This window comes from Lampetra planeri, chromosome 32 (assembly GCF_965212315.1).
Source record: "Lampetra planeri chromosome 32, kcLamPlan1.2.h2, whole genome shotgun sequence".
NCBI lineage: Eukaryota > Metazoa > Chordata > Hyperoartia > Petromyzontiformes > Petromyzontidae > Lampetra > Lampetra planeri.
The window spans coordinates 7,890,128-7,917,500 of NC_136138.1; the positions used below are offsets into that span (position 1 = coordinate 7,890,128).

General features: G+C 51.6%; 1 protein-coding gene across 1 annotated transcript; it reads right to left on the reverse strand.

The window, feature by feature from the left end:
• Positions 1 to 710: 710 nt before the first annotated feature.
• On the reverse strand, positions 711 to 27,373 carry HDHD5 (haloacid dehalogenase like hydrolase domain containing 5). The gene is made up of 9 exons (XM_078609647.1): positions 27,053 to 27,373; positions 19,820 to 20,032; positions 18,656 to 18,768; positions 10,612 to 10,705; positions 8,549 to 8,582; positions 7,004 to 7,178; positions 5,631 to 5,819; positions 4,525 to 4,828; positions 711 to 3,280 (listed from the first exon to the last, which is right to left on the reverse strand). Exons 1-9 carry the CDS (start codon positions 27,146 to 27,148, stop codon positions 3,122 to 3,124), a joined length of 1,377 nt encoding a protein of 458 aa, XP_078465773.1. The 5' UTR covers positions 27,149 to 27,373; the 3' UTR covers positions 711 to 3,121.

The window sequence follows — 27,373 nt, forward strand, 5'->3', positions numbered from 1 at the left end:
GCGGTCTTCTGCTCCCATCGTGCGTGTGACTGACGTCGAAAAGTAACCACCTTTTCATCCAGCAGTGGATATCTGGCTGATGATGATGAGGATGACGATCATTAAATAACACTGGTCAACAAACAAAAAAAAATTCTGGCATGGACTTTTGCAGCTGTTTTAGACTAATTTCAAGGTGCTGATTCCAAATCTGATCTCAGATTTGCTCTATCACATCTCATTTTATGCTATCGGCATACCCCATTTTCATTGATTTCACCCGAAATTAACTCTGTCACTTATGATTGCAAGTTGTTGCGAGTCAGTGACTGCTTTAGTGTTAAAATATGGTGCTGTATTTTTAGGATAGTGTGTTTATAATATCATTTTATGCAGATATCCACATTTATTTATTATTTTTCTTCTGCCGTTTTTATTGAAAATGCAATATTTGATATCTCAACAACCTGATGTGAGACAAAAACTGATGCCAGATTTGGAATCAGCACCCCAAAATTACATTAAACCCGTTGAAATACCTTATGCCAGAAAAAGTGTGTTGACCAGTGTAATGCAAAGCAGCTTCCGTTGTTGGGAGGTGCTCTTGAAGGGTGGGGTGAGAAAGGAGGCGAGGGGGTCATGGACATCGCGGGTATTGATAAGGAGTCAAGTTGTAAAAACTCGACCGACACTCCTCCTGGCAGAAACAGACGGAGCGAACACTGCGCGCGTCGGTTCGGATGCGAGGATTTTAATTCGTCAGGCTTGATGCGAGTACATCCGGCAAGGGAGTGCGAGTTTCCCGTATTGCTTCGTGCGGTTAAAACGATATAAAACACCCGAGCCGAGTAAAGTCCGAACACAGATCACGCGCGACTATAAATAAGGAGGAACGCAGAGGACGCTACATCCACGGCGGCGCGCACGGGAGAGAAAGAGCGAGAGAGATACACATCCTCAAGTCACAGTGGTTCATTATAGTTGTTGTTGTTGCTGTTGCACCGTCACCAGACGACGAATGTGCGCGGCGAACTTTCACATACAGCACGAGGAACGTAAAACAAACAAAAAAAAAGCGTACGAGGCGCGCCCTTGACTCCCCATCTCACGAGAAAATAATCGACTCACTTCGACTTACGCACAGACAAAGATTAACCCCCCCCACCCCCGTTGGGGCAAGTGCTGTGAGCGAGCACCCACGAAGGCCGACACCGTGCGATGGGGTGGGAGTTCGCCACGACTACGCCCGGCCGCCTTTGTCTCCCCAGTGGCGATGTTTACACACCGCACCAGGTACCCATTTGAGGCCGAGTCGACCCAAAGGAGGTCCAGGACAGGTACAGATAATCGTCACTGGTGTTGGTGGCCGTGAGCGGGAGTCGAACTCGAGCCGGTGGGTGTCTAGCGCGGCGCGCTGACCGCTACGTCACCCACATGCCCACGCGCGCACACACACACGCGCACACACACACGCGCACACACACACACGCACGCACACACACGCACGCACATGCAGCAAACTCAACATGCAGAGTTTGTCAACGGACGTTGACGTAGCAGAGCCAAGAAGGTGCGCGACCGCTCAGCTGCCGGACCTCACGTTGGTGGTGCGACGAAGCACGGCGCTTTGGCAGCACCGTCGTCGTGCGGTGTCCCCAAACGAACAGACGGGCGGAGAGAAGCGCGAGGCACGGGACCCGAACCGCAAGACAACGCGAAGATCGTGCGTTTTGCGCGACATGCGACATTCTCTGCTGACGACTTGGGGTGGTGGTGGGGTGGGTGGGGTACGATTGATGCGCATGCGGAAATATACAGCTCACCTCGCAGCAGACAGATAGACACGTATGTATGTACACGTGCACGCGTGACGCATGCGCATAAATTAACATCGTAACACGAGAGACGACGAAACCGTGACTCCGCGACACGCTGGGCTCCACATGGGAACAGCTCTCACGTACCCCCTCCTCCCTTCCCGCCTGCCCGGGAGCCCTACCTAGCCCTAGCTAGCGCTAGGTAGGGCTAGGTAGGGCTACCTAGCGCTAGGTAGGGCCAGCTAGCGCCCAGTAGCGCCCAGTAGCGCTAGCGAGCGACGAGTGTGCATGCGGTGCAACCGCACTCTGGGGTTCACGGGCTGGAGGAGGAGGGGGGGGGGGTTACGCTAGAGGGGGGCGCGGTTGGGGAAATTTGGGCAAAGGAACCCCCCCCCCCAACATTTCATTTCTTGCGGGGGGGGGGGGCCCATGCCAACCGTGCTACGTCGCCGCTCTCAGCTGCGGCGACGCTGAACGCTACAAGCGCGGAAGAACGATGAACAACATCAGGGAGACGGAACCTCTTCGGCCCTCCTCGCTTGTCTGAGCCTTCGGGACATCATCACCACACGGGGAGGGGGGGGGGGTCCACGTTTGTTTCAAGCTTCTTCTTCCAACGAAACCCCGGGACTCGCAACGTTTCGTCGCTTACGCGGGGAGACGACGCGATACGGGCGCAGCGTGCCGCTACGACCCAGGCGACCCTGTGGGGGAGGGGCTCTCCGGTGTTCGGCGAGGATCACAGCGGCCGTCGTTGCGACAAGAACGAGCAAGCGCCTGCCGCGCCGGAATCGCTCGCTCGCTCCCTCCCTCCGTCAACCTCGGACGAGGGTTTGCGTTTCTTTGGCGACGCTCGGGCTAAAGGCCTCGGCGCGTGACGTCATCTCGACCGTTCCAACGCCCCCGCTGCAGAGACCGCCGTCTCGCCCAGGGGGGCCCCAGGGGGGGCCCCAGGGGGGACATCTCCAGTGGCAGCTGTCTTTGTGCGGCGTGAGGGTGAACGCAGCCCCGGCCTGCGCCCGAGCGTCGGTATATGCCAGTAGGGGGCCGACTGGGTGGAGATGGAACCGGATGCTGCCGTCGGATCATCCAAGTCGCCCACGGCAGTGTGGAGTAGCGCGAGGGCAGCGTGCGAGCGGCGTGCGGTCAGCATGGGGGGCAGCATGAGGTCAGCGTGTGGGCAATGTTGAGAACATGGTTAGGGCAGCGTGTGGGCAGCTTGAGGTTCGTGTGAGGGGGCAGCGTGGGGGCAGCGTGGGGGCAGCATTGGGGGCAGCACATTGGGGGGGGGGCAGGGGGGGGGGGCAGGGTGCAGCATGGCTTGATCAAGCGAGGGTGAAATTCTCCTCGCGGAACACGAGGTCGACGGCGGCGTCGACGTCCTCCACGGTGTAGGTGGGCTCCACGAGCTCCGGGTCAAAGCGGAAGTCGCGGTGGCCATGGAACACCGTCTCCTTCACCGCCTCCGCCGGGTCCTCCGGCACCTGGAGGGGGGGGGGGGGGCGCACGGTGAGAAAACCCTTCAGGGGACGGGTGGGACACGTGCAGCCAGCTCCACGGCTGGCCACCTTCGTCTCCCAAGTGCCGGCGTTCTAAACTATGAAACGAAACAATTTTTATTTTAGCAGGTAAAGTCCCACCGAGCTGCGTAGCTTAGTTTTCAGAAGCGGCCTGAGCTCTCACAAATGATAGCTCGACGGAGTGGCTTATCGCGTGGAAATTTATGGCGGCCGAATGCTCTAAACGCGTGCTGATTCTAAACGTGGAAGGAAGAACACGAAAAAAATTCAAATATACAGGTGTCAGGGTCAAGATCGAACCCACGGTAGTTAACGACTCGCCACCGCGGCACCACACACCGGGTACTCATTTCAAGGTTGAGTCGACCTAGGCGAGGCCCAGAACCGGTTCAGATAATCGTCACTGGCGGCCGTGAGCGGCAATCGAGCGCGGGTCGCACGCACACACACACACCAACTCACACACACACACACCCAACTCACACACACACACACACCAACTCACACACACACACCAACTCACGCACACACACACACCAACTCACACACACACACACAACTCACGCACACACACACACCAACTCACGCACACACACACACACGCACACACCAACTCACGCACACACACACCAACTCACACACACACACACACCAACTCACACACACACACACAACTCACGCACACACACACACCAACTCACGCACACACACACCAACTCACGCACACACACACCCACACACACACACACACCAACTCGCGCACACACATACACACACACCAACTCACACACACACACACCAACTCACGCACACACACACACACCAACTCACGCACACACACACCCACACACACACACGCACACACACACAGATGCACACACCAACTCACACACACGCACACACCAACTACACACACACACACACACCAACTCACGCACACACACACACACACACACACACACGCACACACACACACACGCACACACCAACTCGCGCACACACACACACACACACACACCAACTCACGCACACACACCAACTCACGCACACACACACACACACACCAACTCACACACACACACACACCAACTCACACGCACACACACACCAACTCACGCACACACACACACACCAACTCACGCACACACACACACACCAACTCACACACACACACACCAACTCACACACACACACACCAACTCACACACCTGCGCGTGGGGGCTGTATACGCCCGTGCACACGAGGATGGAGCGGCACGCCAGGGCTGTGGCTCCGGCGAGCTCCCCGGCTCCGTGCATCGCGTGCCCTCTCGTCGTCCTCGCCGTGCCGTCGTCGTCGACGTCCCGGCCGCCGCCGCCGGGACGTGCCGGCCGCGCCACGGCCAGCCCTCCGGCGGCCCGGGCCTGCACTCGCGCCGACACTGCCTGCCGGTCGCCGCGCTCCTCCCGCAGGCTCCGCTGCAGGTGGCGGCTGTAGAGGTTGGCCCCGTAGATGTCCGCCATGGGGTTATCGCTGCCGACGGACGAGGGGGGAATGGTGGGAGCGGCGAGGGGTGCGGGGATGACCAGGGATGTTACATTGGTTTTATTATAATTGTGGAGTGGGCAGTCACCTGGGAGGAGAAGAAGCGATGAAATCAGCTCATGGATTACGACTTTTTTTTTTTGCTTACAACCACCAGGTAAGGCCCACTGAGCGAAATGGATCTTTCCCATAAGCGACCTGGCCACAAACAATAGTGGCTTATCACGTGGAAATGTATAGTTGCAGCCAAATAGTCTAAACGCACGTTGATTATAAATGTGGAGGGGAAAAAAACCGGAGGACCCGGAGAAAAAAAAAATGTGTCGTTAAGCCCGCCAACACCCGACACAGCCCATTAGTGAGGTTTGTCGCGTAAGCAGAACATTCCAATTCGTTACTAGTACAGCACAATCTCACCCAAAAATCGAACACCAAAAAACCTATATTATGGATAAAATTGGTCGCGAAAGCCTACGTGTTAAGCGGGGAGAGAGATATGCAGACTCCGAATATAAATAAACGTTACGGGAAGCAGGGGGTGAGAGGGGGTGGGAGGGGGTGGGAGGGGGTGGGAGGGGGTGGGAGGGGGCAACAAGAGGGAGGAAGGGGCCGCTTGCTCTTGCGAGGGTCTGTGCAGGTGAGAGCCTGGGCGGGTGAGGGCCTCGGCAGGTAAGGGCCTTGTAAAATATCTATTTTTTATCATTTAAAACGGAATGTGGCGTGTCGGGGGGAGGGCGGGGCGCGAGGATCCCGCTGACGAGAGAGAGACGCCCCCGCGGTTACCGCTCACCCGATGGCGTAGAGGGTCTCCACCGGGTGCTGCCATCCCATCTCGCGCGCCTGCGTGCGCACCAGGTACTCGGCGTACTGGTACGTCACCTCGCTCGGCTTGCCGATCAGGGCCTCGTACTTGAGCTCCCTGCCCGTCACCTTCTTGTAGATGCTCTCCAGGCACACCATGAACGTGCCGTGGCCGAACCTGCGGCACCACGGCGCGCAAAGCAGGGGGGACGACGGCGTTCAGGGGGCGACGACGCGGCGAGCGAACCGCTCCGATCGTAGCGTCGGGAGCGGTGACGGAGTGGTAAGCGCACTGCGCTACGATCACGTGCTCTCTCCGCCCACCCACCCAAGACGACACACCCTGTATTGCTTTAACAGACTGTCGGGGCAAATGCTGTTGGTGAGCACCTATTAAGGCCAGCACAGCACACGAAGGGGTGGGTGGGCATCACTACGCCTTTGTCTCCCCAGTGAAGATATTTTACAAACTGCACCAGGTACTCGTTTGAGGCCGAGTCGACCTAGGGAAGGCCCAGGACCGGCCATGAGTGGGAATCGACCTCGGGTCGCCGGGTTCGTAGCGCGGCGCGCTAACGACTACACTACCGCTCCTCGACCCCACACTCACCCCTTGACCAACGCTGACTGACCAGCGTCGTGAAACGTGACCAAACACTCGCAATGACTGACAAGGAACGGCCAGGCCTTCGTCTGACAAGTGGATTGACAGAGGGCGGCGAATTTTTGTTGTTGTTGTTGTTTTTCTATATTGCATTATTGTATTGTTACATCATTGCAAAGTTGAACGAACTGTGTTCACTTCACCCCCTGCAGCCGCACGAAGGTGCTACCATTCACCACAATGTAAACACTATAAATTGTTATACTATTTACTAATTTATCAGTTAAGGCCCACTGAGCTATAGAGCTCTTTTTCAGAAGCGACCTGGCCACAAATAATCGAAGTGGCTCATCGTGTGGGAATTCATAGCAGCGAAATACTCTAAACACACGTTGATTCTAAATGTGGAGGTAAAAACCGGAGGACCCGGAAAAAAATCCACGCGACCACGGGGAGAGAGACATGCACACTCAAAATACACAGCAGGCATCAGGCTTGGGATCGAACCCATAAACTCCTGCATACCAGGCGAGGTAGTTAACACATCGGCACGGTGGATCAATACGAATCCATTCTTGGAATCGAATCGACAGTTTAAATCCATCTCGCCGGGAGAGTGAATTGCTCCTCCCTCGTTGTGTAATCCCCTAACCCCTTGGCAGCTATGCCCGCAAGGCGGGAGTGGGCGCGGGTGCGTGGGGGGGGGGATGCCCACCCAGCGCCCAGCACCCCCCCCAACGATTATCTGGGATCGTCACCGTGGCATCTTGGCCTCGGCCATCCACATGAGGTCCATGTTGCACGCGAGCAGCGGGAGGTGGGGGTGGGGCACGGCGCGGGCCCCCGTGCCGGGACGCCCATCTGTCAGCAGCACGTCCATCACCAGCTGGAGGTTCGTCTCCCACCGGATTGGCTCCCCAAACAGGATGATCGCTGTCATGGCAAAAAGCAAAAAAGATTCAAGGGAAATTTAAAGGTCCCTCCGCGGAATTCCTGCGTCCCCCTTTTGTTTATCGCTCGCGCTTTGTACCGGGGCTCTTGTCAGAAAAAAAAATAAAATTAAACAAAGTTCCCGCTGCCGCCGCCCACTCAATGTGGCCACCGACACACAACAGCGTGGGGCAAGGGGCCTCAGCGAGCAACTTACGAAGGCCGGGATGCCGCACGGAGCAGTGGTTGTGTGGCTGACAACGCCCACATACGGCTGCTTTGGTTACCCCCCCCCCCCAAACTAAACAGTGCTCATGTTTATACACCGAACCAGGTACTCATTTAAGGCTGCGTCGACCTAGGGGAGGTGCAGGACTGGTGCCGATAAACAATCTATCAATCGCCAACCGAGGCTAGCCGTGGTCAGAATCAAGCCCAGGTCGCGGGGTTCGTAGCGCAGCGCGCGAACCACTCCACACTACCACTGAACACAACATCGCACGCACGCCCGCACAGACGCGCACATGAACAGATACACACGGGGGCATGCTGAGGGTTGGTGGATTAGGCAGGGATCTGTGAAACTCTCAAATCCACTGGGCTGCGAGAGGAAGCCAGTGGAGAGCTACTGGCGAGCAGTCCCCAATCAACCATTGCCCAGTGGGGATGTCGCTCATTCTCCTTTGCTGCCCTCGTTGTCTGGAACTCTCTTCCCCCAGTCATCCGCGCTGTTGACTCCCTGCCCCTATTAAAGTAGAGGCTCAAAACCTTCCCTCCTATGACTCACTGCCTCTATATAGACGAGCTTAGCCCACTGTTTCTGTACAGCATCATGAAACGCGGTCCCATGAATTCATCATTGTCTGTTTATATTTGGCGCAAGTCAAAACAAAAAAACCTTTGGGAAATAAACGCTCATTTCCTAAGGGGGACCTGGTTACAGCAAAAATCATGAACAGAACAATCCAAAAACAACTGAAGAGGTCAAGTTCCAAATGGCAAGGTCGTGCATCAGCACATTACATCCAGCACGAGGCTGGGAGAACGCATCTCGTATCAAACACATCGGTTGAGAAACAGCACCGAGGTCGGTTAAAAAAACATTTAGAAGTGGAATCCTGCCAAGCGTGGTAATAAATTGCACATTTAGATGCTATGCAAAATCCATATTTCATTGGAAATGTGGGCATATCTCAAAGACAAAACAAACAAGTAGAAATTACAAGTCATAGCATATTGACATATGAACCGATGGAATACGGTCATGTTTTGTGTTAAAAATTATTTCGTGAGGGAAATATTCACGTTTTTTTATAAGTGCAGGTCCAAACAAATGTCTAAGTATTATTATTGTGTGTCTGCCTTGAAATTACCATCAATCTTTGGGAAATCAGGCGTTGTTGTTGGCTGAAAAGACAAGAACAGAAAATACACTGTAAGTAAAATATTCCGAAACTACCAAACAATGTCGCCAGCAGATCCCATTACAGGCATCTCCAGTGTCGGACGCGCCCAATTTACAACGATCCACATTCACGGTGTTAATATAACGCCACCGTGGATCAAATTACGCCGCAGAAACGACACAACGCATCTTCCAACACGACTCCAAATGCATTTGAACAGAGTCGGTCTGTATTCTTGGTTCTTTCGGTAAAGTCACGTAGAAGGGAAATAATAAAATTATAAAAATAAAACATAATAAAATAAAATTCTCACGACGTTTCGGCCACAACGCAAGCAGCCGTCCTCAGGTGAAGAAAAGAGCTGTCGGAAAGACAGCGTCCTAATGAACAGCATCCTAAAGAACATTGGGACGCTGTCTTTCCAACAGCTCTGTTCTTCACCTGAGGACGGCTGCTTGCGTTGTGGCCGAAACGTCGTGAGAATTGTATTGTGTTTTATTTTTATTATTTTATTATTTCCCTTCTACGTGACTTTACCGAAAGAACCAAGAAGATGAATCCATGGTTTTCTAACGTGACTTGGCGTGGAGCTTTTGCCATACTCAAGTTTGTTTTTGGATTTCAACCTTTTAAACCCTGTTAAATATGGCTGATAACAGATAAAAAAAACACATCGGCAAATGATGTTTCTACCGTGTCTGTTGTCTATGCTAAAATAGGGGTCGATTTACAACGGGGTTTCCAGTAACACATTACGTCGTAATAGCAGGGACCGCCCTTTACTCCACTTTCCTCCGAAAATCTAAACCCCAAGCATGGCCAGAGTGGTGAAGCACGGTCAAACAAAAATGTTTGCCGTCTTCATCCAGCAGTGGGTCGGCAAGCGGCTGAGAATTTTTTTTTAAACTCAGTTCTTCAAAATTGCTTTTTGTGCTGTTTGTTGCCCTTCTCCCGCACCTCCGATTAGCACGGTTGGTTACGTACAGTGCGAAAGAAGTTCAACGTACATACAGAAGTTCAAAATAATTGCACTTGATAGCATCGGTGCAGTTAGAGCACTGCGCGATGAACATGCCGACCTGTGCTTTATACCCAGCCACAGCTAAAGTTTAGCGGTTCCAGTTTCTTTATAAGTGACAATACAAAGTGACTGATATGTGATAACGCACTATCACTTATGTGAAGTTCAACATACACACGTGCCACTATCTGCTCCGCTGCGTAATTATCCTCACAAGCGGCCAAGTAAAACGCATCACGGGTGCCGCGCGCGTACGCGTGTCCGTGACGTAATCCTGGCGACTTGTGCTTCAATTTATGGTGACCACGTGAAGCACATTACTGGCTGGGTGGCGGTTCGACACAGTTTTCCCATCTCGGCGAGGTCAAATCAACCTTCCGCAGCACGCGCGGACATCAATGCCGCGGTGCAAAAAAACGCGCCTGCCAGGGGCGCGCATCACTGGCCCACTGGTCGTCTAACAATTTATCCGTTCGTCGTTTCGAAATAGACTCTGGGAACGTTCGTACACACGTGAAATCGTTGACGCAGCAACGGCCTCTCATTTACCGGTTAGGAAAACAATTGGCTCATGCCAGGGATGGGGCATGGTTGGCACGCCGCACTATATATGCCCCAGTGGGGAGATGTTAACTACCTCGCCTGGTTTACAGGAGGTTATGGGTTCAATCTCAAATCCCGATGGCTGTATACGTGCAGTTTGCATGTTCTCCCCGTAGTCGCGTGGATTTTTCTCCGGGTCCTCCGGTTTTTCCCTCCACATTTAGAATGAACGTCACGCATTTAGGGTATATTGGCTGCTATTCATTTCCACATAATCCACTTGTTTGTGCTATCATTTGTGATAGCCAGGTCGCTTCTGAAAAAAAAGCTACATAGGTCAGTAGGCCTTACCTGGTAAAATAGAAGCAAAATAAACACTTAAATTTTTTTTTTATAAAATAATAAAATAATTTCTATAAAAAAAAATAAAGCTTGTTCATCGACAGCGAAACGGCAGCCGACTCACCAGCTCCTTGGGCCTACGGCTCTGGTCCACCATGTCAAGAAGGGGGAAGGCTTCGCGCAGCATGTCGATGGTGACGATCTGCGTGAAGCCCAGGCTGAGAGGGGGGAGGAGGTGGTGGGGGGGGGGGGCGAAGGGTGGCTCCGGTTAAGGAACAAACCGCGTGTGCGAGCGGGGAGAACACGCGGCGGCTTCACGGTGGAGGTGGGGGGGGTGGGGGTGGGGGGATGGGGGGGTGGGGGGGGTGGGGGGGGTGGGGGGGGCACCCACGAGGCAAGGATGGGTTACAGAGTTACGGGAACGCACGTGTCGGCATCGGGGCGACGTCTGGTCAACAACTCAAACGCCGCCCTCGTTCCCCCTCAAGGTACATCCCTGAAACCCACTCCGGATCCAAGGAGGCTCTGGACCGGATAGCGAACGATCAACCACCGCGATGGCACCGAGTATTACGATGGTATATGATTGCAATAACCCCCCCCGCCCTCCTCTGATCTTTGCACCTGATAGGCTCACAGTGATACTATCACTTTGTTCTATTTAAGAGCGGAATCTGGAAGACTTCTACACAATTCTGGAAAACCGCCTGGCGAAGCTGGTTGTAATCACGAGCGAAACGTCGTACTCGATTGTAAACGTCCCGCGTTTACTCGCCAGCACGCCGATGTGCTGGAGTAGTAACCAAATGCCACGCTTTGTTCACGGGACAAACCTTACTAACTGTCTGTGCCGGGTGGTGATGAGTTAACGACACGTTTATATTTACGCGATCCAACACCAAAACCTTTATAATTAATATCACGGTCGCGCTATACGGCTCTCCCGTGTGTTGTTCGGGTCGTACTGCGGCGTGTTGTTCCGCGCGTTGTGCCAATGTTTCGCTCCACATGCCGGGGGCTACTCCAAGAACGGGTACGGAATTTCCGCGACGCTTTGGAAGCATCGGACATCGCTGTCGAACAACACATCGGAGAGCTAACGTCATGCTGTACTGCAAATTGCTGCTCCTCCATACGACATCATCACCGTTATCTGTGGCCTTGTCGTTATTGATTTCACAAAAATCAGTAAAACTCACCATTACCACTCTCCTTATGACAACAACACCCGCCATTCGCCACTAAGTGGCGGTGACGTCACCACGGTACCGGTGGGTTTTCCAAAGCTCCGATCCCAGGTGGACAGTTGCATCCATCGCAAGACCCTGCGAGATGGCTATAACTTTGGGGAAGCATTCATTCGGGCAGTGGACAGATGACAGCTGGCTGCTGCTGCTGCGTGTGTCCCAATTTGTTATCAGGAGTTTTCACATTCCCAGCCTCCCTACTTGTATCGTGAACCTTTTACATGCAAGCAGATCATTTTCTTCGTGAAACAAACATCGCGATTATTTATTTGCAGTCGATTTACTCAATCAGCAGTGGATTGACCATGGCTGATGATGACACCTTGAAATTATCTCGTTTAATGTTTTTTTTCTTTCAATTTGACATCTTGCACTGTATTAACATTAGTGGAATGTATTACTCGTGTATAACTGTGACCATAAAACATTTCATATTTACCAACAAAAGCCACGAGTGAAGATGGGAATTTTCTCATGTTTTCAACTTTGGATTTATGACCAACATCCGATTCGGGTTTCTGTGTTCATATTTTCCATTATTGTATCAACTCTGCATTTTCACCATTGGAACCTCATTTTCCAGTAAAAAATATGATAATTGTTTTTTTACCCTTCTATCTGGCAAGCCTTTTGGCGTCATCTGGTCCAACCCATGTGAGACTAGGCTCTAAGGAAAGCTGTCTCGGGTGTGGACCAATCAACTTCAAGGACAGTGCATATATTATCAGAGTTATGTTTTTTGTTTGCATTATGACTGCAGGTATTGTGGTCTATGCAAACATGACTCCTTGTAAAAAAGGTGTCAGTTTTGTTGCCAGATAGAAGGGTAAAAAAACAATTATCAACTCTGCATTTTCTTGAGATAATGTGAATTGGCCAGGAGATGGCAGTCACAGCAATGGGTTGAATCTACCTGTCCAGACATTTGGTTATCATTTCCTCATAATAATATCGGCCACAATTAATCCACTGCTGGATGAAGGCCTCCTCAAGTCCCACATGGCGCCCAACACTCATTAACATAATTTGTCAAACATCCCCAACGCAAGGCCCTCCTGAAAAGAACCTTCGAGACTGGGTGAGGCTTACCGCACAAATTCCGCATTGTGCCCTTTAACAGCCAAACTGGCACTCGTGAGGGACTTGCAACGATTCGGTTTGTCCCCGAAGCATTAACCACACAAACGGCGAGTTCATCTGGCTTGCTTGTACTGACTAATCCCCGATCCAAAACCTGGATTACGAGGCGCCTTCAAGTCCCTGCATCGTGCGCCGAAGAGTTCACGCGAGACTCGGGCGGGTGCGAGTTCATCCGCGATGCTCAGTGAACCTGGAACGGAATGGCATTCTCTGAAACGATTCATTCAAACTCAACTTTTTTTAGCGACCCAGCCAGAAAATTATCGCTCAACGAAGTGGCTTATCGCGTGGAAATTGAGAGCGGCCAAACACTCCAAACGCACGTCGATTCTAATTGTGGAGGAAAAAAAACGGTGGACCTGGAGAGACAAACTTCAATTATACAGGTGTGAAGGTTGGGATCAAACCCACGATACCCTGTACACCAGGCGATGTAGTTAACATCTTGCCACCATGGCGCTTACAGTCAATCACTCTTGCCTCCCACTCGGTTTAACGGGGTGAACTTGATTAATCGCTGGGACAATGTGAATGTAAAAACTGTTGATCCACTGCCTTCGACCTCACTCAAGTCTTGATCTTGCTCCCATTATCAATTTGTTTTAATATTTTTCACTTGCAAATGTTTTCAGTTCACGCCGCTGCTGGCGGAAGGGCATCCAACTGGAGGGCGCGTTAGAGAGCCCCTCTACAGAGGTTATCTTGGCCTACTCTTCCACACAGGCCTGACGACTTGGAACAGATGGGATTAAACACACTTTACGCCACCATGCGCCACCTGCCTACATACAAAAACATTCAAGTTGCTCCACAGCATTTTACATTTTGCTGTTTTGCAAGTGCATGTTTTGTATTTGCCATTGATACTTTTAATTATTGGTATCTCATACTGGAAAGAAGTCCAATATTATTATAACTGTTATCAGACGCGTGACAAATCCACACTCGACTGGAATCGTAATTGTAGCAGCTGCAAAGCTGTTTATGTTTTGTCACCATCACCACCATCTGTCCGCGCTCGCATATTTTTATTCCCAATTATATATAGCCAGACGTCAAAACCCTCCGACGTGCCTTGCCCCCCTCCGTGTGCAAAGGGAGACCCAGGACGCGTGCACAGGTTTTTGTACTCCGTCCTCTTGTGCATGGAAATTGTATCCCCCCCAAACTCGTTTGTTCTTTTGCAAGAAAAAAAAAAACCTCCACACCTGTAACAATTTTACCACAGATGTGCCACAAAACATCTCCAGCAGCGCGTTTTAAAGTTGTGCCACAGATTTTTTTTCAGCGTGGTGTCCGACGTTTAGCTACCTCCCCCCCCCCCCCCGTGTGTTGTGAACTACTGGACATCAGTGAAAAAGAGCTTTCATAGCTCATCGCATTCCTCCAGTACAAAACTTATATTCTGATTCTGGATGCTAATTCAGTTCCATTTCACGTGCTGGGGAACTTCTTGCGACGTGGAATTTCAGTTCCTCAAGAAGCTGCCCCCCCCCCCCTCCCACCGCGCACACACGGAGTGAGATGTTTGAACATCGTTCCGAACGGCACGCGGTAGGACACGAAAACACATCGGAGGGACCGCACGGTAACCCTGCGCCGATGCGAACGGCGATCGCGCTGCGTGCGCAAGGCAGCGCTTTCACCCGTATCGGAAGGCGGCAAATCCGCAGCGGCAGCGTTCTATAACGCAGACGATGCAGACGTTGTTTAAGAGAGCGCACAATTCAAACGCACGAGTCACCGTGGAATGAAAAAGGTCGCCGCTAAATCGGGAGTAAAAAAAACTTTACGTGCTATTCAATTTCACCGAGCAATGCCAGAAACGTCCATGAATAACCCTGCCTCGTATACGCGCTAAGGCGGGCAACGGCGTCTTATCGGGGCGGGGGCGGGCGAGGAAACATGCAACGTTGCCCAAACGGTGACAATTTAAATCACAATCCAAAGGCGAGGCATCAGCACTCGCCGTCCCAAACAAAACATAACCGTTCCACGTCGATTTGTCTGCGTTTGACCGGAGGCAGGGCAAGACGAGATAGAACAAGCCGTGCCGCAGCAGGGCAGAGCGCGACCGCAGCGTTTTAAACTGCCGACGTGCGGCGACTGCGGGGAGGGGGCGGGTGGGGGTGGCAGGACCTTTTGTACTCGCGCAGCCTGCTGCTACACCTGCAGTGAGAAATGCGACACCGACATTCTCCGAGGCCGAATCCCACGGCGTCGTCAGGATGCGATCGGGCACGTCGACGGCACACAGCTCTCGATTGAAAGCTTTCGTGACTGCAGGGATTCATCTTCTTGCTTCTTTCGGTAAAGTCACGTAGAAGGGAAATAATAAAATAATAAAATACAACATAATTAAATAATTCTCACGACGTTTCGGCCACAACGCAAGCAGCCGTCCTCAGGTGAAGAACAGGTCTGTCGGAAAGACAGCGTCTGAATGAACATGAGGACGGCTGCTTGCGTTGTGGCCGAAACGTCGTGAGAATTATTTTATTATGTTTTATTTTTATTATTTTATTATTTCCCTTCTATGTGACTTTACCGAAAGAACCAAGAAGGCGCACAGCTCGTCGCGCGTCCTCGCTCGTTCGTCCGACCGTCCAGGCCCGCACGTCTGGATCGCGACCTACGCCGCGTCCGCACTTGCGCTCTGGCTGACCTCTCACTCAAAACTGACATAACCTCTGTGTGGGGTCAGAGGTAGCGTGCCATAGGGGGGCTCCGCCAAATTGACCCACGCCGCCACCCCCCCCCCCATCCTACTCCGATTTTACTGTACCACCGGTGTATGCCACAGTACACCACGTGTGTATGTGTAGGGCTATTACACGAGTGTCTTGTCAAGAGGGAGGCCGAGCAGAAAGAATGTAGAATTACAGGAGCAATGCGGATGCTCGCTCGGCACTCGCACAGTTGCACCAGATCTGTTTGGCTGTCGTCACCTATGTTGAACTTCTTTCGCAGCGTACGCATTCACCCGTTGGTAATCGGAGGTGCGGTCATAACCATCAGCTGTGATCTACCCAACTCTGGATATACGTCTCTCAGCGGGGACACAAGAGAATTCTGGCCGCCAGTTTCGTAGCGCAGCATTCGCACACCACTTCAAAATTAAAAGCCCCCCCCAAAAAAACGCTTAGTTGACAATCATTTTGTCGCCCATTTCATTTAACTAAATCAACAACAGAGAATGGCTTGACGACTTAAGAGATCAGTGCCCGAGAGACGTGGCACTACCTGAGCATATTGGCACAAGACAGAGAGGAAAGTGGAAACAAATGACGCAATTTGCAGGAGACACTTATGGGCTATCTGCCCGTGGATTGGGATGACGACGACGACGAAATTAACAACCAGTGACGAGTCTCTACCAACAGCGGTTAGAGGGAGGATCGTCGTTCCGGAGCCACGGCACTCCACTAAAGGTCACAGCGCTGGGTCCCCCACGTGGGGGCGGCTCGGCAAGCGTCGGCCGGCTCAGACCGGTTTAACACAACGGCAGCGAGCCGGTCAACCCCCACCGCTCCCCATCTTAATGCACGACGCATGTGCCCCCGACAGCCGACTTGGCCACGCGGGTACAGCATCTTTGAAATGTCATCACCGCCACCGTTTATGATCGGCATCGGCCACGATCTATCCACTGCTGGACGAAGACCTCCCAACAACCCGTCGCCCTCTCCAGTGATCCAACGTCTCCCTCGATGCTACGAAACTAAACTGTAAACAATTTGGATGTTACCAGGCCCACTGAGCTGGCTTCACCACCCGAATGTGAAATTGTAAGTTCAATCTTGACTTAAAGCTTTCGTGACTGCAGGAATTCACACTCTTTTGGTTTTTCGGTAAAGTCACGTAGATAGAAAAATAAGAAAAGAAAATAAAATCACGACGTTTCAATCGCAACACGAGCAATCGTCTTCAGGTGAAAAGAATACAGCAGGCGGACTGCTGAGGCAGGAATAAATAGAGCGAGAGAGCTACCGATTGTAAGATGTTGCTCTGCATTCAGATTAGCCATACAAAAGAAGAAAAATTAACCCGTAAAAACAACGTTTTTCACTATAAATCCTTTATATGCGTGGCGGCTAGAGTCCTCTCGTCCTCTGGCTTGAGATAGCTGCCACCTATGGGTCAGATGATTGCCTGCCACCATTAAGCAATTGGTAATTCAATATAATTATTTTTTTCCTAAAAAGTGTAACATTTTGGAAAAAAAAATTTCACGAAAATAAATTGTCACGCACAACGAGTCTGTGTGCAAAATGTCAGCTCGATTGGATCACGGGAAGTGGGTTAAAAAACGACCGAAAGATTTGCACAGGCGTAAGCGCGCAAGCAAGCAAGCAAGTGAACTTAATATAAAGAATTTTAAAAGAACCAGAGTATGCATGTAGTGTTGGACAGTCACTCACACACGCCTGATGGGTTGCACCCCACCGCATTTGCAGTTTGGTGGAGTCCCTGATTTTTCCATTTATGGAGGAAATATTGCAAGCATGAACCTTGCAAGCACGAACCTCTCCCCGCTTCTCCGAGCACTCTCCAGCTTTTGTTACATTTTCTCTGTCATTGTTTCCGATCCATATGTCACAGCAGGTGATCGATATATATTGATAAACCCTTTCGCCTTTTGACACTTCTCTGTTGATTTTCATCACGTGTATTGTGTTTCTTCATTTAAAAATAAATATTTAAGCAAAAGGACGCAGGGTAATTGCGCAGCTACTTTTCAAACTGGTTCCCTTTTCTTTGTTTTTTGTTCATACAAAATTGCCCCACTGTTTCTTGTTTTCCAACCACGGTTTTGGAGCAATCATCAGCCGAAATTTACCTGCTCATTTTCCCTCGCCGTTAATGGCACCCTGACCCCCAAATTGTGGAAATCTACTAAAATTGCGCGGAGGCTGCATCGATACGTTCCTAATGCACACGCGTTCTGTACTGAACTCTGCCTGATACTCCAAGGCACACATCCAACACTTTTGTGTACATGTACTGGTGGCGCAGTAAACGAGCCCCCAGTCAACCCGTCGCTCAGAGGGAGGTCGCTCCTTCTCCTCTGCTGCCCCCAAAAGTTTGGAACTCTCTTCCCCACCGCCCAGCCATCTGTTCTGTCGACTCCGCGTCTCTGTTCAAGTCCAGACTCAAGGCCTTCCTTAATTTCTTCGTCTGCCTATGACTCACTTCCCCTTTCTCTCTACCAAACAAATATGCCTACTTTTCCTGTACGGCGTTCTTGAAACATCGAGACTCCGTGTATAAATCCGAATCGTGTTATTTTTGCACTGAATTTTCTCGCTGCTGTCATCGTTAAATTGCCGCGGGACTTCGGACTAACGATTTGAAAGATCGGCCCAGTTTTGACGGCACTGCTGTGCAAAAAATCAGCAGCGAATACTCATGTTGCAAACTCTTAGGTTTTTTCGGTAAAGTCACGGAGGTAAAAAATAAAAATAAAATTAATAAAAGTAACAATAGAAATAAAATAAAATAACATTTAATTATTTTATTTCTATTATTACTTTTATTAATTTTTATTTTATTTTTTACCTACGTGACTTTACCGAAAAAACCTAAGAGTATGAATCCTTGCAGTCACGAAAGCTTCAAATCTAGAACTCATGTTGCAACTCAGAATCAAGAGACCTGGCAAGACGCACAATCGTAGGACATTATATTCCCCTACAAAGAGGGGTGGGGGGGGGAGGGTGAGGGCGGGGGGGAGTGTGGGTTGGAGATGGAGAACAGCACATCGAACCAGAGGGAGGATACTTCTTGGCGATGTCTTCCACGGGCCCCTGGCCGGACACGAGTACGTGCTTGTGGTGGTACTGCTCAAACATTCGCAAGGGGCTGTGCGACAGCATCACCTGCTCCTGGGAGATCTGCGCACGCGACACAAACGCGCGCGTACCACACCGTCAGAGACTACGATCCACGGTGACTGTGCAACTCATATCGTAATCGCGATTGTGACGTCACCTAAAAAGTGCGGTTGTTGTTATTAAGATTGACCACAAATCTCAACCAATATTAAATCGAGGAATCGATGCATCGTCACATTAACAATGGCGGGGGCGGGGGGGGGGGGTCAACACTGACCGACCCACACAGCCACCGAGCGATGGACTTACCGGCACCTCTCTCGCACCCAACAGCCTCGTCACATTTACAACACTGGGCAAGACAGACGGACATATGGACGGACCGGTCGACGGACCAGCTGAATGACCCACCGACCTAAACTAAACAATTTATATTTTACCTGGCATGGTCCACTGAGCTGCATAGACCTGGCTAACATAAATGATCGCCCGACGTAGTGGCTTATCACATGTAAACTTACAGCAGCAAAATACTCTCAACGCATCATTGTAACTTGCTCACCCACCCATACTGGGCATGTGTGAAAAAGAGCTTTATAGCTCATAGGATTCCTCCTGCAGTCTAAGTAAAAATTCTGATTGTGATTCTAAACGTGGAGGGTAAAACCGGAGGACCCGGAGCAAAAATCCACACGACCACGGGGAGAGAGAGAGCATGCCAACTCCAAATATACAGTCATCAGGGTCGGTATCGAACCCACGAATTCCTGGATACCAGGTGAGGTGGTTAACCCTTTGCCGTTCCGAGACGACCGCAAGTTGCAGCGTGGCCCCCGGTCACTGCTGAATCTCGAAACGCGCAAGCGGTTAGCCTTAATCATATTTAGAGAGGCGTAGTAGCGCCGTTGTTTTTAAAGAGATCGCACTCAACCACAGGGAACCGTAGCGACACGACCGCACTCTACAAACTGTGCCACACGCCCCGCCGCGTGGGCCTTGCGGGAGCTTCCGATAAACTTATTTTAGTTTTTCTTCCGATATCGGAAACAGGAAAGGGGTTAACGACTCGCCACCGCGGTAACCGACCCGCAGCGCACGCAACGCAACGCACCGGCACTCCCAGCACATCCGAGAGCTGCGCCGCCTTCGCCTGCCGCAGGCAGTTGCCGGCGTTGGTGACGAACACGACGGGTACGCGCAGCGCACCGCTCGCGTCCAGCAGCTTGCGGAAGGCGTCGCGAGCCGCGGGGATCGGCGTGCGGCCTCGCACGAGGACGCCGTCGATGTCGAAGAGCAGCCCGAATGAGGCAGACTGCGTCTTGCACTGCAGGCCGGAGAGAGAGAGGGGGGCGGGGGGGGAGCCGCGATCATTCAGCGACGGAGCTGCTGAAGGGAGCATAGAGGAGAGAGGTGTGTGTGTGTGTGTACTGTATGTTGAACTTCTTTCGCGCCGTACGTAGCCAACCGTGCTAATCGGAGGTGCGGAGATTGTTCGACAAATCGCTGCACGTTCCTGAACGAGGTGCCAACACGTGGGGGCGAAACGTTGGACTTCGCGCCAAACAACACGGATACACATCGAGAGAGATTAAAATACAGCCAACTGTAAATTATCTGGGGAAATATGATGGAGGGGGGGGGGGGCCCTAACCCCCAACCCATAGGAAGGAGTCATCAGCAAAATACATAAACACAGATGGGATAAAAAAAAATGTGTTAGATAGGCAAAAAAAAAACTTCATTTATTGTTGACCCATTTAGGAAAATAATAGCCGCTGATGATGACGATAATGAATGGAATAATCTCACCAGTAATTATTACCGCGGTCAATTACTCGTGCGTGACCCACACCCATGTAAATAGCCCTGCCCTAAAGTCACGACACAAAACCGCCTTGCCTTGGCGTCAGCGCGTCGAAGGCAAGCGATGCCTTGGGACACTGGACAGGCATGAATAATGCGTCAACGCCCCAACCCGAGGTTTCTGTTGGCTGCATTCCAGTTGTAAGTACCTACCACGCGCATGGTTGGCTACGCACGGTGTGAAAGATGGTCAACAGTGGAGAAAACCCAAGAAATTAAGTTCCCATTTTATGTAACTATTGCGGTTGTGTCGATTACGATGATGATAATGATGTGGGAAGCTGCTTCCGAAATGGTTTTAAAAAAATGTATTTTTATTTTAAACAGCACAGCTGCTGACCATAGGTCCAAAATGTCAGCAGCCAGCAATCGGCAGCAATATAAAAAATGTAAAAAAACTAATGTGAAGAGTGCGACACATCCCTTGGATCGAGCGAAGGGTTTTCATTGCAGGAGCTTAGGGAAAGGTGGCGGATGGGAGGTGTGAAGCACGGCGGGGGAAGGAGCGGAAAGGGAAGCGACGGGGGCCCCCTGGTGATCCTGGGACCGCACTTTGAGAACCACCACTCTAAAGGGTTACACAGACTACACCTGGACACAAAAATTCCAGTCTACGCTCGCTCGCATGTACATCTCCAGCCTTTTTTTTGTCAATCCACTGCTAGTTAAGGGCGTCCGCTACATTTTGCCCGAACGATCGGCGATAAATGAATGGGACTTTTTTTTTATCGGGTTCCAACTTAGAAAGTGGAAGTTGAATGGTTTGCACTCGTACAGCAGGGTCGTCAAGCCTGACGCTCTAAACCGCTTCAGGTTTCATGCTAGCACTTAGGGGCCATACATTTAGTAGGTACGCAAAAATCTCTCAAAACCTGACCGCTCCCCCCGCTCCCTGTACGCACGCGTACTTTTTACCCCCCCCCCCCACCTGCGTACATTCGCTTGACGCACCCCCCCCCCCCAAATCCTACAGAACGGCCGATATTTAATCCACGCAGAAACGATCAAGGATTAATAATATTCACGTGTTTAAGCAAACAGATGGTCCACCGCCGGACTATCTAACTCATCTGAAGGCCAACGTAGACAAATTAGTATCGAGGCTTCACCCCCCCCCCCCAGTTTCCTATGCGTACATTGTCAGTAGACCCCCCATACGCAAGCGTACGCATTTGGGTTAACCCCCCCTCCCCCCTCCATGCGTACGTACTAAATGGATGGCCCCTTAACAAAAATACGATTCCCTTCGTCAGCGAACCAGGTAAATGTCACAATCCAAGCTTATAGAAGTGGAAAACGAGCAAGCCGTTGTGAATATACATTACGGCCACTGCTGGATGAACGGATGCATACACCGTGTCATCATGTAGGTTGTTTGAACCACACCTCCCCACATGTATAAGTGCAGGTTGGTCACGTGGGCGGAGGAGGGTGGAGGCAGGACCGGTTCAGATATCACTCGCCACTCATGTTCACCATTGCCGGGAATCGAACTCAGGTCGCCGGGTTCATCGCGCAATGCGGGAACCTCATCTTCCCTCCACGGCTACTCATTACGAGCACGCAGTACAATACAATCACACCACGCGTATGTAGTGGTGGATCGCGTGTGACATCACCGCCACAATTCTGCTGCAGGTCCGGTTCGGATATCACTCGCCATTGACGCTAGACGAGGCCAGGAGTCGAACTCGGGTCGCCAGGAACACGGCGCAGTGTGGGAACATCCGCGCCACCGCTTCTCCATAGCTACCCGTTGCCAGCGTACAACACAAGCGTGCCGGGTACACGGAGCGCTTAGTAGCGCTCCGTCTTGTGTAAGCTTACCGCGCACGATTCGGGTCAGCCTGTCCTTTACATAACGCTGCGCTTCGGAGACGCAGTGCTGCTCAATTGAGGGCATCTGCAATGTCCAGTTCAGTCCGGGTCATTATATTATTCAACCGCAAGTGGCGTAGTCATCGAGTGTGCAGGCGGTGTTACTGCACCGGGGACTAGGAGTGAGCAGTGAAGAGGAAGGGATAGTGGACAGGCAAGGTGGCCCCCGTTTCATTCCTTGCACAATCTTTGCTTGCTACAATTGGAACTTATATACTTGATCTATTTTAATATTTATTTTTGTGTGATTTGTTTTCCTTTCCTATACTTTGTACTCAGATCGGTTTTTTTGGTATTGTTTATTATTGCAACATTATGACCTGCCCCTACTGGACATATATTTAAAAGAGCTTCATAGCTCATCGGATTTATCCAGGATAAAGGTTCTGATTCTGACCAGGGCCCATGCCAACCACATTTGGCCACTGGGTTCGCATCAGTCCCGAAGCGTCTGTGTCTCTGTGCACTGCTTCGATCAATTATTATACCAATTGAGTCCATTTACATTTGGTACATTTTTGTAAGTTAATTAAATATAAATCAAAGCCTATTTTTAAGCCACTGCTGGATGAACGTCTCCCTGTACAGTGTCGGTCGTGTGGCCATATATTCCACCGTAAATCATTATTTTTCGATATTCTTGGTTCTTTCGGTAAAGTCACGTAGAAGGGAAATAATAAAATAAAATATTAAACAACAAAATTCTCACGACGTTTAGACTGCAACACAAGCAATCATCATCAGGTGTGAAATCCACAGCAAGAAATGCTTTTCTTGAAACGTCGTGAGAATTTTGTTTTATACTTTTCTTATTTTATTATTTCCCTTCTACGTGACTTTACCGAAAGAACCAAGAATATGAATCCTGCAGTCACGAAAGCTTTAAATCAAAATTCATTATTTTTCTCTTAAATGGTCATTATATCATTCATCAATAACAGCACGTTGTCAGTCCATTGCAGCATTCATGTGAGCTCATTGCACACAACCATCCATAACCAAAATAATGTAGCGATTCTCTCGCACGACTTAACTTGCACACAGTAACAAGTGGACGACAACAGGCCCCATCCCTTTGGTAGCAAGGACCCGTGTGCCTCTATCTGAAACATGCTTAGATCACGTGTCCCTTGTATCCACCTTGTACTCGATCGTGAGCATAAAAATCCATGTAGTGAAGATTTCAGTGCAATGTTAACAATCGTGCCCTTCGTGCATCCTCTTTGCTTGCGACAATTGTGGATTGTGTCACCCGTGAAGATGTAATAACACAGCATAACAAGTTTCATGAACAGGCTCGTCGCACGTGGATATACTAAACAACTTCATACGCCGCTTACACGTTTGACGGTGTTATGTAACGCAGCCTTATGTAAGACTACTCATTGTACAAGGGATCATATCAATCCGCCCTTATCTGTATCCCCACCTGCTCAGTGTTGGCCAAATTCGAAATGCTAAAGCTGTCAGCAAATACACTGTCACATGCCATTAACAATAATTATATATATTTAAGCGACTTAACAGTAAATTAGTTAATGTCACATTCGGGTTATAATTACATTGCTGTGAATAAACGGGTTAAATATGCAGTGTGATATGTTAATCGAACTGCATACTGTTTTTAACAGTTTGCAGTACGATTAACCTATCGGCTCTGGAAATCCTCACCGCATTGGAATGTTTGGCCAATTCCTTTTCTCGGGACTGATTTGGGAGATACATTCTACGCGCGAATACCTTAAGAGCACACGTGCAAATGAACACACGATACACTGCGATGTGTACGGAATCTGCCCATGACCAAATAACCCAGAATGCAATCCATCCAGTCATATCTCAGAGGTTAAGAAAGCTTGACCCTGAACAGTGTTTGAATGGGCGACTACCATTCCTGGTTTGGGGTTGACTCAGCCCATCATCCCTCCAGGGTAGATACAATCAGTACCACGTTGGGGGGGGGGGGGGGAGTCAACAGTGGTTGTCCTAAGGATAAACTCACGCCTGCCATAGGAATGTGGAATTTCCACCAATGGATCAGGGCTGTAAAACGAGGAGATAAGCAGGAAATCACTTTTTAATTCTTCAGTTTTTTCCAAATTACGACACCAGACAATGCTTCATTGTGGACGAAATCAATAAACACCATCGTGGGCCGACAGTGACCAGGGTGGTGAAGTATGGTTAAAAACAAACCGTTAAATAACCCTCAAGACCCGCAACAATCGTGGGTAGGGAGGAAACCCCTCCCAACCCGTCAGTGGAGTGACAAACGAGTTTTGAGTTAATTTGATTTAATTTTCGATTTAAGCTTTCGTGACTGCAGGGATTCATCTTCTTGGTTCTTTCGGTAAAGTCACGTAGAAGGGAAGTAATAAAATAATAAAAATAAAACATAATAAAACAATTCTCACGACGTTTCGGCCACAACGCAAGCAGCCGTCCTCAGGTGAAAACCAGGTCTGTCGAGGCGACAGCGTCTGATGACTTTACCGAAAGAACCAAGAAGATTAATTTGATTTGTTAACACAATTATTACATTTTAAAAGCACCCTTCAATCCGGACCGCATTTATACCACTGGCTCGGACGCAGCTGCCAAGCCGACTGGCACCCCGAACTCCCGTCCCACCGGCCACCAGCCCCCACCGACTAAGGCTGCGGCAGATCGATGGCACCCCACGGCTGTGAAATGAAACGTCGGAATCGGCTCCGAAAGTTCTGCAAACCACACAACTCGCTCGCACCACGGCCCAAGCCGTCCCACGTCAAGTCCCAACGTTGTCACACGTGACCCCTGTCACATCACAACACAGGAACAATCAGAGGCCGCACCATGGAGCTGGAACACCACCCCACCCCCCAGCCCACGCGTGGTTCAGTATTGGCGAGGACTTCATCCAGCAGTGGATAAGATCATGGGCATATGATGACGATGGCGATGAGCATGATTGGGTTGTCCTGTGAAGCAGGGCTGTTGCCCGAAACGTCGCCGATTGTATACGTCACTGGTGCTTGTGCACCACCGCCAAAGCAGTAGGGAATCACCAGATAACGTCTTTACCGATTTGGTGGGTATGTGGGTAGGAAGGTAGGCTGGTAGGTATGTGGGATGTGTGGTTAGTAGGTGTCTGTATAGGTAGACAGGTGGGTATGCAAATAGGTAGGCAGATTGGTAGGTAGATATGCACGTACGTGGGTATTCCAAAGCAACTAGTGGGTAAATTAGTAGGTAGGGACGCCCGTAATATGGGTAGGTAAGTGAGCAGGTATATGGGTAGTAGGGGATGTGAGTAGTAGGGAAATTATTGTGTGGGCGGATATATTGTTATACCAACAGATAGGAACATGAGTAGGTACTGTAGTTAGAGACGTGGAGGTAGGTGGGTGAATTGAGTATGCAGGTGAGTGGGTGTGGGTAGGTGTGTGTGTGTGGGTAGGTGGGTGCGTGGGTGGGTAGGTGGGTAGGTGGGCGCGTGGGTGGGTAGGTGGGCGCGTGGGTGGGTAGGTGGGCGTGTGGGTGGGTAGGTGGATCAATGAGTGGCTATATATTTAGGCAGGTAAGCAAGCAGGTTGACTGGCTGGTATGCGGACAGGTGAACAGGTAGTTAGCGGGATATGTGGGTTGGTATTTGAGTATGTGGGTTGGGAAGTAGATGTGGGTATGTAAGTGGGGGGGGGGTCATAGATACGTTCATGAGTTGGTGGATAGGGAAGTAACAACTATTGGTCGACAGGTAAAAGGCATAAAACAATTGCCGCCATTTGCTACTAAGTGACGGCGACGTGGACATGGCGTCTGTGCCAGGCTAGGTGCACCTGGAGGCCACCACGTGCAGTGTTCGAAGGCTCGCCGACGGCAGGAGGTCACGGCAGACGGCACACAAGTGGGGAAGAGAGACAGCCGAGTTAGCCGACGGAGACAAGAGAGGTCACCGGAGAGAGAGAGGCGCGCTAACGCGGGCAGGGCCGAGCAGGCGCGACAGGCAAGAGACCGGAAACCCGCGGTACGCCTGGGGGTGCCGGGCGCAACGAGGCCGGCAAGGGGGGGGGCAGCGGGGGGGGGGGGGGGGGGGCAGCGGGGGGGGGGGGGCGGCAAAGGGGGGGGGGCAAAAGGGGGGGGGGCGGCAAAGGGGGGGGGGGCAAGGGGGGGGCGGCAAGGGGGGGGGAGGCCGACAAGGGGGGGGGCGGCAAAGGGGGGGGGCAAGGGGGGGGGGGCGGCAAGGGGGGGGGGGGCCGGCAAGGGGGGGGGGGGGGCCGGCAAGGGGGGGGGGGGCCGGCAAGGGGGGGGGGGCCCCGGCAAGGGGGGGGGCGCCGGCAAGGGGGGGGGCGCCGGCAAGGGGGGGGGGGCAAGGGGGGGGGCAAGGGGGGGCGGCAAGGGGGGGGGGCAAGGAGGGGCGGCAAGGGGGAGGGCAGCAAGGGGGGGGCAGCAAGGGGGGGGGGCAGCAAGGGGGGGGGGGCAGCAAGGGGGGGGGGCAGCAAGGGGGGGGGGGGGCAGCAAGGGGGGGGGGGCGGCAAGGGGGGGGGGAGGGCGGCAAGGGGGGGGGAGGCCGGCAGGGGGGGGGGGCACCGGCACAGCGAGTCGGGCACGCGGCGCCGCTCACCCGGACAGAGGCCGTCGCTTGGACTCCTCCGCTCGCCGGCGGTTGAAGAAGCAGCAGCCCCGTGGCGCTCCGCCACAGCTTGCCGAGGTGCCGCATCGCTACCGGCCGCGTGAATTACAACGCAAACCACAGACACACACAAAAAAATCAACGGCCGAGTTGAGTTCGGAGCGGAGGAGGAGAGGCGGAGAGGCGGAAGACCAGCGTCGTGGTTGCCTTTGACAGCCCGGCTGAGCGGTGACGGCGGTAGTAGTGGCGGTGGTGGCGACGGCGGCGTGGAGCGACCTCGCACGGAGCCTCGCGTCTCGTAATGAGCGGGCG